This window comes from Rhinichthys klamathensis, unplaced genomic scaffold, assembly GCF_029890125.1.
Source record: "Rhinichthys klamathensis goyatoka isolate OS25496 unplaced genomic scaffold, OSU_Roscu_1.1 h1tg000840l_1, whole genome shotgun sequence".
NCBI lineage: Eukaryota > Metazoa > Chordata > Actinopteri > Cypriniformes > Leuciscidae > Rhinichthys > Rhinichthys klamathensis.
Genome location: NW_026607217.1, coordinates 50,069 through 66,108, shown reverse-complemented (window position 1 = coordinate 66,108; position 16,040 = coordinate 50,069). Strand labels below are relative to the sequence as shown.

Below are 16,040 nucleotides of genomic sequence, written 5' to 3'. Positions count from 1 at the left end.
AGGGTGTTTTCCCCTGGCATATTTGCAGACAATGCAAAACAAGCCATACAATGAATGCGGTTTCTGGTGATTGGTATAGAGGAACTCACATTTTCTGGGTTAGACTGCCGTAACTGTTCCTCACAGCGCATCTCACCTCTCAATGCTCTGCTGACCCCGGTGGCCTCCAGTAATCAGCGCTCAACTCTCATACCTTTCTCACATATAACACCTCCATCCCGGAGGTGCCCAATGTTCGTGACCCCCTGCGTTAGGCTGTCCCCTGGCCAGGAAGATCATCCCGTCATTGAGTAGCCACTGTACACACTGGTGACCGCTCTTTCCCATCACAGGCTGTTTGCTTCAACAGAACTCAGCTGTTTTCTAGAGCTTAGGAAAGGCACGTTCAAGAGTCACCAGAGCCATTCCGATTGCCTAATAGTGTTCACACAGGGAGACAGGTCAATAACAACAGTATTTAATCACTTAAATCCATTAACTATCTTAAAAGCAGCAACCTAGCTACTTGGATTATACTCAGTGAATTTAGATCACAACCGTACATTCAGTGTACTTCATCTGTAGCCGGAGCCATCGGTCCTGAATGGTGGAGACTAAATGAGACAAAGAAGTTACTGGTCCTAAAATAAGCTAATCAAAATGTCATCTCTATCTGTATTATTGTTTTAAATACTTCTTTAAAGTCATTCAGTTTTATTTTTTAAATATCTCTGTGTCTATGATCTTCAACTGAAACACTGTGCTTTACTTATTATCACAGATACCAGCTTTTAGCTGACTCATTGAATGAGAGAGACTCTGAGACTCTATTGGATGGTACACTGCTCTCTCATATACTTCTAACATCAAACATTTATCTATCATCTTTTAACTCTATCCCAGCTTAAGGCATCTTTGCCAGAAATTACATACGGTTTCAAATAAACATATTATTTATATTTGTCTTTTGCCCACCTCAGGGAATTTAGACATTACAAATTTCCACTCAGATTGAGTCTCTGTTGCACTGGCAGTTTCAGGCACAGCACACATCAGATTTTAGATAAGCGAACTGTTTCATTACAGCCCATAACAAACTTATCTTTTGAAAGCAAAACATCAGCTTCTAGTTCTTTCATGGTCAACTTTTCAAGCTGTTTGTTTAATCAGATGCCTTTCAACACATTTTACATTTAGCAACTGTTAATTCAGTAGCCTACTGCTTCTGCTTATTTGTTCTTACATAATGGTAATTATTCTAGTTCTCAATAACGTTTCACATTTCTCAATCTCAATTTTAGTTGTCAAGTTCTCAATTACCATAACTTAATATCTGACCTCAAAGTTTTCTCTTCTAGGAGTTTATCAGTCTCCAATCAGGATTCACACTAACTTTGACGAGGCAAGCACTCTCTGCTTGTGATACTTTTGCAGTTATGGTAAATCATCTGTGAGATTAGTCTCTCTATATTACCTTTACATATTTTGCAACTCACATTTGTTGGAGTCACAAAAGGATTCACTTTAAGACTTCAATCTTTTGACCTTGTTTTTTATCTCTTATTTCTCAGACCAAAAATTGTCACTGTCGTCATTTAAACACTGATCTATTTTCAAACCAATATTATTACCAGAAATGTGTTGTCATTTTATCACATTTTTAAACACCTTCTCGGTGGTCATTTACAGTTACCTATTAAATTGTCCTGATGACCACCATTAAAACACTCTCTGTCATCTAGTGAATTTGTTTCAGCCTCAACTTCAGCATCAGACACCTTGCAGTTTGATCACTGTGAGCTTCCAAAGGGCTTCAACTAACTGCACACCCTTGAAGCAGTGTGTGTCCCATTCAGGAATGTAAACAGACCCACTGATAAGCAGTTCTCTGTATTCCTTTGACCATCCACCAATGGCGGATTCAATCACAATAGCCAAATCATACTCTTCATCATTATTATTGGCAGAACATAATTTCATGAGCAGCACAAAAAATGCTCAAAATATTCGAATTTGTTTTCTGTCTTTACCTTACTAATTTGGTATTATCATCAACAACACTAATTACAAGTACTGTTGCTGTTATCCCAGCTTATCTTTTACAAAACATCATCTGCAAATCTCTTCAAAGTGAGATCTTCAGAGCAGAGCTGTTTACAGCATTTGCTCTCTTCTGTCTCACTATTTATTTATTTATTTATTTATTTTCCCGGACTGTTCAGTTACTCTTCATAAAGTGTAACATTACAACTGGTTTGAAGCCTTTTTTCTTCCACCACATGGTTAGTCTGCAGTTTCAACTTAATATTATCATTATTGTCTCAGTCTTATCTCTACTGTTTCTCCAAAACAGATTATATTACTCAGTCCGTAAATTACACAGACAACCATTATAGCTACTTGCTTCAATACCCTTATTTTCTTAACATTAATAAAATAAAGCAGATATATCATCATTTCAATCATTATTTTATCAAAATCTAGAATTGTTCCCCATTCTGCTTAAAACATTCTTCATATCATGTTAATCCCTGTCAATCATACAATGCCTTATTTTATTCTAAAACTTTTCATATCATTTAAACAGTTAATTTGACTTCCATAAATTCTGTCAGACCCATGTCTATTTTCATCACATATAGTTTTCTACTATATTTCTCCTTTCTTTTCCCTACATGCCAGTTCCTTCATTATCCTCTCCTTTCTTTTCTCAAACATGCCAGTTCCTTCACTATCTAACCAGTACATGATTGTTTGAACAATCCCCACACACACATATCTCACACACCAACCTTTTTGTTTTTTCACTTCCCTCTTCCACCAAGTCTCACTTACAGTTCAGTTCCCTCTATTTCACACAGACAGGCTTATTGCTTCTTGCTACTTCAATCCTTGTCATATAAATTTAAGTTCTATAGACATCTAATGTCATGCATCCATTTACTGGATGAAGAAGTAAAAACATTATTTCTCCTGGCAGTTCGACATTTTATCTTCAACTGAACAATCCATTATCTGTTCACATTTTTTACACACATGTTGAACGCAGCCACAACAACCTTTTGTCCCGCTGCCCTGTTCCACTGATTCTCGCACACTCTTAGTCTATTTGTGCTCATGGTAGCTCATGATCATGGTATTTTCTCAGTTTTTTTCCCAATATCTAAAACATACATTTCCCCCCATACTTTCCTAGTTCTACAGAAAACCGGTGTATCAAATTTCGCAAGCTTGCTTTTGAGACATCCCCATACTGGCTGTTTTCTGTTCTCTGTGGATTTCTCTTCAACGCGCGTTTTCTTTAATCTGTTAGGCGTCCCTAACAAATCCGATTCTTTTCTTTTAACCCAAATCGGTCGGGTTGCACTATTAGTGCCCTCCTAATTACGGTTTACCAAAAACTGTTCTGGTTCCCCCTAATTAGCCTCAGTACCTAAAAACAATTTGCTCCGTCGTGGAACAACTAATTTTCAGGGTACCTATCTGTTTGAAATCTCTTGATCTGTTACAGTTCTCACTTAATCCCAGATTATTTATCTGCTTGAAATTTCTTGTTCTGTTACAGACCTCAATTAATCTCAGATTTTTCCCTCGTATCTGTTTGAAATTTCTTGATCTATATAGATCTCAATTAATCTCAGATTACGTACCACAGAAACAGCCTTCAGCCAATATGGTTCAATTTCACTCTTCTCCCCAATTAAACTGAATTTAATTAACTTACCCAAAAGAAAATAAATTGAACTGTCTCTTACCAGAGATGCTTCTGTTGCCACCTGCGGGTTCTTTAGATTCCAGTGGTCGATTCTCCCGGCCCTGATATCGGTCGGCCCCTCTCTCTCAAGTTTACGAGGTAGAGCTGGAACTTACTTAGTCCAGGTGGCCAAACACCGTCCGATCTCAGGTCCAGGAGGCACGTCCAAGGAATATCACTTCTGACACCAAAACTGTTGTGGCAAAAATTCATCTCAAACAAACATCACTGCGTAAGAGACACTCAGAGTCAAATTATATAAAATAGAAGTATTTATTCTTGCAAGAATAGGAGCAGTCTAATACACAGTTGTTACCCTGTGCAGAAGAGTGACACACCCCCAGACAGACTGAACTAGCTTTTATCTTAGTTTCAAGGCCTTCTTCCCCCCAGAGCCTTCCTCCCAGTAGTTTTCCATAGACGTCACTAGTTGGCCCACTAAGCTCCCCTGCACCAAATGGCCTTCTGACATCTAGGTCAGAGGTCCTTGTTCGTCTGTTCTCTGGAGTGTCTCCCTCTTCTGCCTCCCCAGGTACATAAACAGAATCTTCTCTCACTACAAGTGAGAGACACACATGTGACATTCTTTGAATCATCTATATTTTACTAAAGATCAATGAATATCATTAAAATTGCCACTACATTAGCGCAAAACATTATTTATACATTGTTTATGGTATATTTCAGCTGGACGTTTGACAGATGTATTTTAAACGTTTCAGAACGTTCAGAGAACATTTAAAAGTGTTTCCACGGGTCCTGTTCACACCTGGAATTAGGATGTGCTTTGCTGGATCGGATCACAAGTAGACGAGGGAGACGGATTCCCGTTTACAACTGGTGTTTTAATCCGTCTCTTCTGTCCACTTTCATCCACTTCTGTCCTGATTTCTTCGAGGGGTCTATGGGGACTATGGGTAAATGTGTGGGCGTTTCCAGATCTTTAGATCTAATGGACGAAATAAGCTTGTGAAATTTACAAATAAATACGAAAGGAAATGAAGGAAAAACACACGAGAGCATCAGCTTTAGTTTTTGCTCTGACAGCCTCAAGACCAGCCGACTACTGTGAGTGTGTGTTAGAAATCAGGAACGCTGAGAGAACCTTGAGCTTTTTCATCTTTAAACCAAACCCATCCGGCTAGAGCTCTTCCCATAATGTTTAAGCATTAGGTCAGTAAACAAAGAGACTTACACTACGAAAGCAATCCGGTCGAATGTGTTTTCAACTACCCCTTTAAGTGGTGGAAAGTGGACGAGCTCAAAACTTTTAGACCCCATTTACACCTGTATTTCACTTGTGATCCGATCGACCAAATCTTATTAATCATAATGTGTGCACAATTATTAAATGGGATGTTTCCTTAAAGGGATCGTTCACCCAAAAAAGACGTTTCTCTCATCATTTGCTCAGCCTCATGACTTTCTTTCTTAAGATAAACACAAACAAAAAATTTTAGGAAATTATTAGTCTTTGTTTGTGTTTATCTGAGGAAAGAAAGAGCATGAGGGTGAGCAAATAATAATAATGTAATTTTTGGGTGAACGATCCCTTTAACGTTCACATAACCAAGAAATAAAAAAAAATAAAGCATTTATAACACTGGATGTTTTTACCTTTCAGAGAACATTCAGAAATAATGGTTTACATTCATACACAACATACATGGTAAACATTCTCAGAACATATTTTTGTCGGCTGGCTCCGTTCGCTTCATGTGTCAGTGATTGTCCTTTTCTGATAGGATGGCCATCAACATTGGATATTTCGGCTTGTCGTTGAACACGGCTAACCTCAGCGGCGACCCGTTCCTCAACTGCTTCCTGTCCGCGGTGACGGAGGTGCCGGCGTATATCGTGTCCACGTTCCTCCTGAAGAGCTGTCCTCGCAGACCCGTGCTCTCCGCTTTCCTCATTACAGGAGGAGGATTCCTGCTCCTGCTGCAGATGATCCCTGAGAGTAAGAGCTCAGAACACAACACACACAACACAACACAGCAGACCCGTGCTCTCCGCTTTCCTCATTACAGGAGGAGGATTCCTGCTCCTGCTGCAGATGATCCCCGACAGTAAGAGCTCACAACACAACACACACAACACACACAACACAACACAACACAACTCAACACAGCAGACCCGTGCTCTCCGCTTTCCTCATTACAGGAGGAGGATTCCTGCTCCTGCTGCAGATGATCCCTGACAGTAAGAGCTCACAGCACAACACACACAACTCAACACAACACACACAACACAACACAACACAACACAGCAGACCCGTGCTCTCCGCTTTCCTCATTACTGGAGGGGGATTCCTGCTCCTGCTGCAGATGATCCCTGAGAGTAAGAGCTCAGAACACAACACACACAACACAACACACACAACACAACACACACAACACAACTCAAAACAACACACACAACACAACACAGCAGACCCGTGCTCTCCGCTTTCCTCATTACAGGAGGGGGATTCCTGCTCCTGCTGCAGATGATCCCCGACAGTAAGAGCTCACAGCACAACACACACAACACAACACAACACAACTCAACACAGCAGACCCGTGCTCTCCGCTTTCCTCATTACTGGAGGAGGATTCCTGCTCCTGCTGCAGATGATCCCCGACAGTAAGAGCTCACAACACAACACACACGACTCAACACAACACACACAACACACACAACACAACACAACACAGCAGACCCGTGCTCTCCGCTTTCCTCATTACTGGAGGAGGATTCCTGCTCCTGCTGCAGATGATCCCCGACAGTAAGAGCTCACAACACAACACACACAACACAACTCAACACACACAACTCAACACAACTCAACACAACACAACTCAACACACAACACAGCAGACCCGTGCTCTCCGCTTTCCTCATTACTGGAGGAGGATTCCTGCTCCTGCTGCAGATGATCCCCGACAGTAAGAGCTCACAACACAACACACACAACTCAACACAACACACACAACACAACACAACACAACTCAACACAACACACACAACACAACACAGCAGACCCGTGCTCTCCACTTTCCTCATTACTGGAGGAGGATTCCTGCTCCTGCTGCAGATGATCCCCGACAGTAAGAGCTCACAACACAACACACAACACAACACACAACACACACAACACAACACAGCAGACCCGTGCTCTCCGCTTTCCTCATTACTGGAGGAGGATTCCTGCTCCTGCTGCAGATGATCCTCGACAGTAAGAGCTCACAACACAACACACACAACACAACACACACAACACAACAACACAACACAGCAGACCCGTGCTCTCCGCTTTCCTCATTACAGGAGGGGGATTCCTGCTCCTGCTGCAGATGATCCCCGACAGTAAGAGCTCACAACACAACACACACAACTCAACACAACACACACAACACAACACAGCAGACCCGTGCTCTCCGCTTTCCTCATTACTGGAGGAGGATTCCTGCTCCTGCTGCAGATGATCCCCGACAGTAAGAGCTCAGAACACAACACACACAACACAACACAACACACACAACTCAACACAACTAAACACAACTCAACACACAACACAGCAGACCCGTGCTCTCCGCTTTCCTCATTACTGGAGGAGGATTCCTGCTCCTGCTGCAGATGATCCCTGAGAGTAAGAGCTCACAACACAACACACACAACACAACACACACAACACACACAACACAACACAACACAACACAGCAGACCCGTGCTCTCCGCTTTCCTTATTACAGGAGGAGGATTCCTGCTCCTGCTGCAGATGATCCCCGACAGTAAGAGCTCACAACACAACACACACAACACACACAACACAACAACACAACACAGCAGACCCGTGCTCTCCGCTTTCCTCATTACTGGAGGAGGATTCCTGCTCCTGCTGCAGATGATCCCTGACAGTAAGAGCTCAGAACACAACACACACAACACAACACACACAACACAACAACACAACACAGCAGACCCGTGCTCTCCGCTTTCCTCATTACTGGAGGAGGATTCCTGCTCCTGCTGCAGATGATCCCTGACAGTAAGAGCTCAGAACACAACACACACAACACAACACACACAACACAACAATACAACACAGCAGACCCGTGCTCTCCGCTTTCCTCATTACTGGAGGAGGATTCCTGCTCCTGCTGCAGATGATCCCCGACAGTAAGAGCTCACAACACAACACACACAACACAACACACACAACACAACACACACAACTCAACACAACTAAACACAACTCAACACACAACACAGCAGACCCCGTGCTCTCCGCTTTCCTCATTACAGGAGGAGGATTCCTGCTCCTGCTGCAGATGATCCCCGACAGTAAGAGCTCAGAACACAACACACACAACACAACACACACAACACACACAACACAACACACACAACAACACAACACAGCAGACCCGTGCTCTCCGCTTTCCTCATTACTGGAGGAGGATTCCTGCTCCTGCTGCAGATGATCCCCGACAGTAAGAGCTCACAACACAACACACACAACACAACACACACAACACAACACACACAACACAACACAATACAACAACACAACACAGCAGACCCGTGCTCTCCGCTTTCCTCATTACTGGAGGAGGATTCCTGCTCCTGCTGCAGATGATCCCCGACAGTAAGAGCTCAGAACACAACACACAACACAACACACACAACACAACAACACAACACAGCAGACCCGTGCTCTCCGCTTTCCTCATTACTGGAGGAGGATTCCTGCTCCTGCTGCAGATGATCCCTGACAGTAAGAGCTCAGAACACAACACACACAACACAACACACACAACACACACAACACAACACAACAACACAACACAGCAGACCCGTGCTCTCCGCTTTCCTCATTACTGGAGGAGGATTCCTGCTCCTGCTGCAGATGATCCCCGACAGTAAGAGCTCAGAACACAACACACACAACACAACACACACAACACACACAACACAACACAACAACACAACACAGCAGACCCGTGCTCTCCGCTTTCCTCATTACTGGAGGAGGATTCCTGCTCCTGCTGCAGATGATCCCTGACAGTAAGAGCTCAGAACACAACACACACAACACAACACACACAACACACACAACACACACAACACAACACAACACAACAACACAACACAGCAGACCCGTGCTCTCCGCTTTCCTCATTACTGGAGGAGGATTCCTGCTCCTGCTGCAGATGATCCCCGACAGTAAGAGCTCACAGCACAACACACACAACTCAACACAACACACACAACAACACAACACAGCAGACCCGTGCTCTCCGCTTTCCTCATTACTGGAGGAGGATTCCTGCTCCTGCTGCAGATGATCCCCGACAGTAAGAGCTCAGAACACAACACACACAACACAACACAACACACACAACTCAACACAACTAAACACAACTCAACACACAACACAGCAGACCCGTGCTCTCCGCTTTCCTCATTACTGGAGGAGGATTCCTGCTCCTGCTGCAGATGATCCCTGACAGTAAGAGCTCAGAACACAACACACACAACACAACACAACACACACAACACAACACAACACAACACAGCAGGCCCGTGCTCTCCGCTTTCCTCATTACTGGAGGAGGATTCCTGCTCCTGCTGCAGATGATCCCCGACAGTAAGAGCTCACAACACAACACACACAACTCAACACAACACACACAACACAACACAACACAGCAGACCCGTGCTCTCCGCTTTCCTCATTACAGGAGGGGGATTCCTGCTCCTGCTGCAGATGATCCCTGACAGTAAGAGCTCACAACACAACACACACAACTCAACACAACACACACAACACAACACAACACAGCAGACCCGTGCTCTCCGCTTTCCTCATTACTGGAGGAGGATTCCTGCTCCTGCTGCAGATGATCCCCGACAGTAAGAGCTCAGAACACAACACACACAACACAACACAACACACACAACTCAACACAACTAAACACAACTCAACACACAACACAGCAGACCCGTGCTCTCCGCTTTCCTCATTACAGGAGGAGGATTCCTGCTCCTGCTGCAGATGATCCCCGACAGTAAGAGCTCACAGCACAACACACACAACTCAACACAACACACACAACACAACACAACACACACAACACAACACAGCAGACCCGTGCTCTCCGCTTTCCTCATTACTGGAGGAGGATTCCTGCTCCTGCTGCAGATGATCCCCGACAGTAAGAGCTCACAACACAACACACACAACACAACACAACACACACAACTCAACACAACTAAACACAACTCAACACACAACACAGCAGACCCGTGCTCTCCGCTTTCCTCATTACTGGAGGAGGATTCCTGCTCCTGCTGCAGATGATCCCCGACAGTAAGAGCTCACAACACAACACACAACACAACACACACAACACAACACAACACAACACAACACAGCAGACCCGTGCTCTCCACTTTCCTCATTACTGGAGGAGGATTCCTGCTCCTGCTGCAGATGATCCCCGACAGTAAGAGCTTACAACACAACACACACAACACAACACACACAACTCAACACAACTAAACACAACTCAACACACAACACAGCAGACCCGTGCTCTCCACTTTCCTCATTACAGGAGGGGGATTCCTGCTCCTGCTCCCTGACGATCCCTGACAGTAAGAGCTCAGAATACCACACAGATCACATCAGACTCACAGTACAACACAGCTCAAATAAAGGCCGACTTACCCTGGATCTCCACCAACTGCGGAACGGCTGCGGATCCGCTCTGGAACGGCGGGCGGAGTCAAAAGGTTTCCATTAAAGTCAATGTGTGTATTTACACTGACTGTGGAACGGCTCCGTTCCGACTCCGTCCCGGCTCCGGCGACCGCAGCCCTCCAGATCCGCAGAGCTTCTATATTTTCCGGATGCCGGAGAGCTCCGCAGCAATCCAGCACAGGGCAGTCTGTTATATCGCGATCATTCGTGAATTTGCGAGATCTCGTGGGTCCTCGTGACTTCAGCCGTCAGTCATGGGCGCCGCCGTTCCGCAACAAATCCGGACCTGGTGAGTATTGACGGACGGCGGAGCACGGAGCCGATCCGCAGCCGTTCCGCAGTTGGTGGAGATCCGGGGTTAAGATTCAGGCTTCGAAAATGATCCTTCGAGCAGTGATCCTATACAGTATAAAAAGTAAGAACTGGACCTTACAGAGAGGGATAGTGTTGAAAACTTGGTGGAGCTATACGAGTCATTTACTCATTTAGCAGAGGATTTATCCAGAGCAACTTACTAATGAGGAGTGTCACAAGGCCTTAAAGCCATAAAAGAGCAGTAAGCAAGAGTAGAGAAGGAGAATTTGAAGAATCGAGTGCAAGTTTAGTGCACTTTGAAGAAAAAGCATTAGCACTCGGTTTATACACTCAATCCTATGAACGCCTGTGAGTTTACTACGGGTCGAGGATTAGCTTGTGCTCTATGCAAGTAAAACTGGACTTGGACATTTCAAAGAAAACAGGTTAATCCTATTAGTCACATATTTATCAGGAAAGCTGGACTGGACATTTGTAAGAAACATTCACATGTTTTTGCAGATTCTTATATGGGAACACACAAGTCTCGGGAGGATGCATAAAAAGTGATCAAACTTTACATAAAGTCTGAATGGGTCTGTTTACCACTTCTGAAATATTTCTGAAAGAACATATTCTATCAGCATTTGATCAAAGGGGTATTTGATTATGATTTCACTTTTCTAACTTTAGTTAGTGTGTAATGTTGATGTTTGAGCATAAATAACATCTGCACAGTCACGACTCAAAGCTCAAAGCAAAGCGAGAGATTTACTATTACAGAAATCACTTTTTAAGGACTACAACAAACGGCTGGTAGAACTACACGAGCTTCTTCACTGGTTAGTGACATCACCAACCCTAGTATTTACATAAGCCCCGCCCCGGGAACACGATTTATAGATTATCATGACAGAATATGCTAATCAATAACTAGAAGATTATTCCACATCGGCTGCATATAAACTCTTCAACTAACGTTCAGAAATGTCCTGTTGCTTCTACATGTCGTCACGTCTTCTCGAATCTCTCCATCACTGTCCGACTCCGGTTTGAACTGTTCAGTGCGTACACATAGACACACACACACACACACACACACACACACACACACACAAGCTCTTGAAGCTCCGCCCCCTGTGCCGGGAGCAGCAGCTCATTTGCATTTAAAGGAACAGACACAAACGGCACATATTTGCTCACCCTCAAAAAGTGACAACTTTAACATGCTATATAAAAATATCTGTGGGGTATTTAGAGCTAAAACTTCACACACACACTCTGGGGACATCAGACACTTATTTAACATCTTGTGAAAGGGCATTATAAGATCAGTGTAACGGCGAGCTCTTCCGCAGATCTTCCCTCTCTGGCTCTGGCTCTCGAGATGGCTGGGAAGTTCGGCTTCACCATGTCCTTCACGGTGGTGTACATCTACACGGCGGAGCTCTACCCCACCGTCCTGAGGAACCTGGGACTCGGCATGTGCTCCTCCGCCGCTCGCATCGGCAGCATCACCGCGCCATACGTCATATTCCTGGGTAAATACAGACTTCCAAAACCAGTGGCGTAACGAGCCAACACTGGGCCCTTATGCAGGATTATCAAGGCGGGCCCCCCTACTACAACACGTGATGACGCAATGTCCATGAGCAAGCTAACATGAATAGGACAGGATAGGATCATAGAGACACAGGTAGCATATAAGAGATGAGATGACTGACAAAATCAGGAGTAGCCTACGTGCAAAACAAAACAAAAAAACAAACACTGCCGGTGACGGCGCACCTTGACACATTGTTACTCACTGCTATGACTACACACACATAGGCCTAGGTCCAAATACATAAAAAAAGATGCTCACTTACATTATAGCGGCATTTTACGGGTTTCCTCTGTGCAAGTCGAATTAAATCCTTAAGATCTAGATGGCGCGCACAGGCATTCTCAATTGACAGTATGGCAATTCGCTTCACTCTCTTGCTCCATCTCAATCTCGATCTCCCCCTCCTGTGTCATCTTTTTAAACAAGCTTCCTATTTTTGGTAATTTATTAATTAATTTGTCAAATTCCTCTTTTCGTTTGCGCTTTTGAAAGCCACTTTTGTGTTTGTAATTTGCCGACTCCATATCTGTCTCGAGTTTTTTTTACTGTTTTGCACGCAATACTCATGTTCACCCGGGGATTCCCCAGTCACAATTCAAAACAAATTACACCAAAATCCATCATTGTTCGTTTCAAACATGTATTTAATGAACAGTAAAATATGTTGTTGTCATTATCTATTCAAATAAATTCGCGAAAAATTAAAATGCGATCAGACTAAAAGTAGTAAAATGCGATAGGGGGCCCCGGCTGTCAATCAATATCTTCCAGTCACGCGGGCCCCTGATTGGTCCGGGCCCGTAAGCAACCGCGTACCCTGCTTACCGATAGTTACGCCTGTGTCCAAAACTTCTCCTGGCTTTTGCCCATGCCAGGTTACGCTCATGCATATTGGGTAAGAAAGGAGTAAACCATGCATTATTCCGACCCTTCTCTCTGTACCTTTTAAAGGGGGCATGTTTAATGACTAAAGCAGAAACATGTGCATAAAAGAAATCTAAGGCTATTTCAAGATCAGGAATTAAATTAATTTTTTCCCACTCAAAATTGTTCAAATCATGAAGGAACGCTTGTTCAGAGAAATGTTTCATGTCACGCCTTGTTATGATGCATGGGTTGGTTTTAGGAATTTAGGAGTTTCTAACTGTGCGACGACACAGTGGTCACTGATGTCATTCGCAAATACTTTTTGTTAAATACTTTTGTTAACGTTTGTTAAGATTAAATCTATTAGAGATGATTTTTCCAGACATTTTGAATTCAGTCTAGTGGGACTGTCAACAATCTGAAAAAGATTTAATGGATCCCAATAGGTTTTCAATTCATCAGTTGCTGAATGCAACCAATGCCAGTTTAAGTCACCAAGAGCTACTAACTCTTTATAATGTAGATCTGAAAGGATCTGTAATGAAGAAGGGAGAACAGCAGATGGCGTCCTTTGGACACTTCTGCTGAGAGATTTAGAGCCTCGAGAAACCTCGAATCAGTTTACTCACTGATTTAGAGAGCAATACTTTAACATGAAACCTACTTTTTTATATATGAACATTGCTACGCCTGCTCCCCTTTTTGGTCTGTCAGTGCTATACATTATAGCCATTTATACAATATCCTTGTCCAAAACAGACTTGCTCAGCCAAGCTTCAACAATCTCATCCGCATCAGCCGACTGGACCCAGACACGGGACATATCCATTTAAGCTCCGAACATTTAAATGTATAAAACCAAGTCCACCTTGATTTAAAATCTGCAGGTGTTTCAAACCTTGAGGCCGAGACTGGATTAGGTTTAACGTTTCCTGAGATCAAAAGTAATAAAATAATCAAACACCTCTGACTAAATTATTTAATATTATAGTCTTTGGAATTTACATCTTCTAGTTTAAAATTGCATCTTGGATCTGCTTTGTTATTACCTAATGTGTTATTTCTGCTTTCTCTTTGCCACTTGTTGCATTTTCCTCTCCTATATTAACACTGGATATGCATATTCTTTCCACTTCCACTCCGCTCTTTAATCATGATCCTCTTCCTCAACTGGAGTCCTTTACCTTTCTCTCAATGCCTCGCCAGTCACCAATACTCTCTTTACTTGAGTTTTCTTATATATTATCATATGTTCCCAGTTATGTGTTTTCTTCAGTATTTAAATGCTTTCCTTTTCTTTCTGATTGCCACACTTCTCATGCCACCATGACCCTCTTTCCATTACTTTTCTGGATCTCTGAAACTAATTCTATATTTATCGTTTTATTATCTTTTCCTTCGTTAATCTTGATTATTTTCATTCCATCCTCACTCATTATTTTGTATTTTTCTTAATTAGCTTTCTCTAACTGCCATTTTCCTATATTTCCTTGTTTTTCCCTCCTTCCCATCTCATTATTTACAATTTTACTAATTATAGGAAAATAAATACTTCCCAATTTATTATTCCTCCCAATGTTTTTGAAACAATCGTTAGATCTATTTCTGATTCCCTTCCTGAATTCACGTCTATTCTTGTGAAGTTTCCATCATTTAAGCAAACAAATCTCGGGAGGATTCATAAAAAGTGATCAAACTTGAGTCAAAGTCTGAATGGGTCTGTTTACCACTTCTGAAATATTCCTGAAAGAACATATTCTATCAGCATTTGGAACAGATTTGAGTGATTGTTGTGATGGCGTTGTGTTCTCCTCTCGGTTCATGAAGGCACGTTCAGCAAGTGTGTCCCCTACCTCCTGATGGGAAGCCTGACCGTCGCCTCCTCTGTGACGAACCTGTTTCTGCCCGAGACCTTCCAGAGGGCGCTGCCCGAGACCCTGGAGCAGATGCAGACGTGCAGGAGGTACGTCTTCATGACTGCAGACACACGGCTCTCACCTGTAACTCCTCATTAATGTGAGCTGTGTTTGACCAGTTTCATCAGAAGAGATAAACCCAGCTTGGAGGACGGCAGAGGAGCGGTCATCACGACCCACCACAGAGGAACTCAGGAGTGATCCTACAGTCGCCCTCGTCTTCACGGAGGAACTCAGTGGCTTCACATTATTTATGTGAATAAAATATGCATTTTTACATTGTATGAGTTTATTTTGTATTATATTAACACTGTGTTTGTTTATTTTTCTCGCAGTTGTATTAGCACTGGAATTTTTGTATTTTTATTTGAAAGGCAATAACGGTTGTTATGATAATAAAATCACATGGAGATCGAGCTCAGAAATGGTAGTTGATTTACATGTATATTGAAAGTGGATGTGAAAAATGCATAAATAAAAGCAGCATTAAACGGATAGTTCCAGGCCTTGACAGTGATTGGCCGAGCTGCATTTAAGCCATTGTAAAATACTCTATAAACACACAGCTGTCTCGTCTCGTTGCATCAGTATTACACAGAGAGCCTAACAATACTCACTTATGTTCTGTAAGCGCTGTAAACCGTGCCTTCATTGGGCTTATCGTCTTATTTAAGAGCATGTAAAAAAATATACATACATGTTCTGTGGAAATGTCAAGACCAAGAAATGCACTCCTGCTCACACACACACACACACACACACACACCCGTCGTCAGTGCGACTGTAAGCTTGTGGAGTGCCTTCATCAGTTCTGTCACGGTCACCACTGTAAGATACTGGAGACAATAAACACAACGAGTGTGACTGCACAATAAC

At 43.2% G+C, this 16,040-nt stretch overlaps 1 protein-coding gene across 1 annotated transcript in view; it reads left to right on the top strand.

Moving 5' to 3' along the window:
* Positions 1 to 15,369, top strand: part of LOC130078237 (organic cation/carnitine transporter 2-like) — a 35,407-nt gene extending 20,038 nt beyond the window's left edge. The window contains exons 7-10 of the mRNA XM_056243763.1: positions 5,479 to 5,693; positions 12,134 to 12,316; positions 15,076 to 15,211; positions 15,284 to 15,369. Coding sequence (XP_056099738.1) covers positions 5,479 to 5,693; positions 12,134 to 12,316; positions 15,076 to 15,211; positions 15,284 to 15,365 — 616 coding nt within the window. The 3' untranslated portion in view covers positions 15,366 to 15,369. The remainder of the gene's footprint in view (positions 1 to 5,478; positions 5,694 to 12,133; positions 12,317 to 15,075; positions 15,212 to 15,283) is intronic.
* The last annotated feature ends 671 nt before the right edge of the window (positions 15,370 to 16,040 follow it).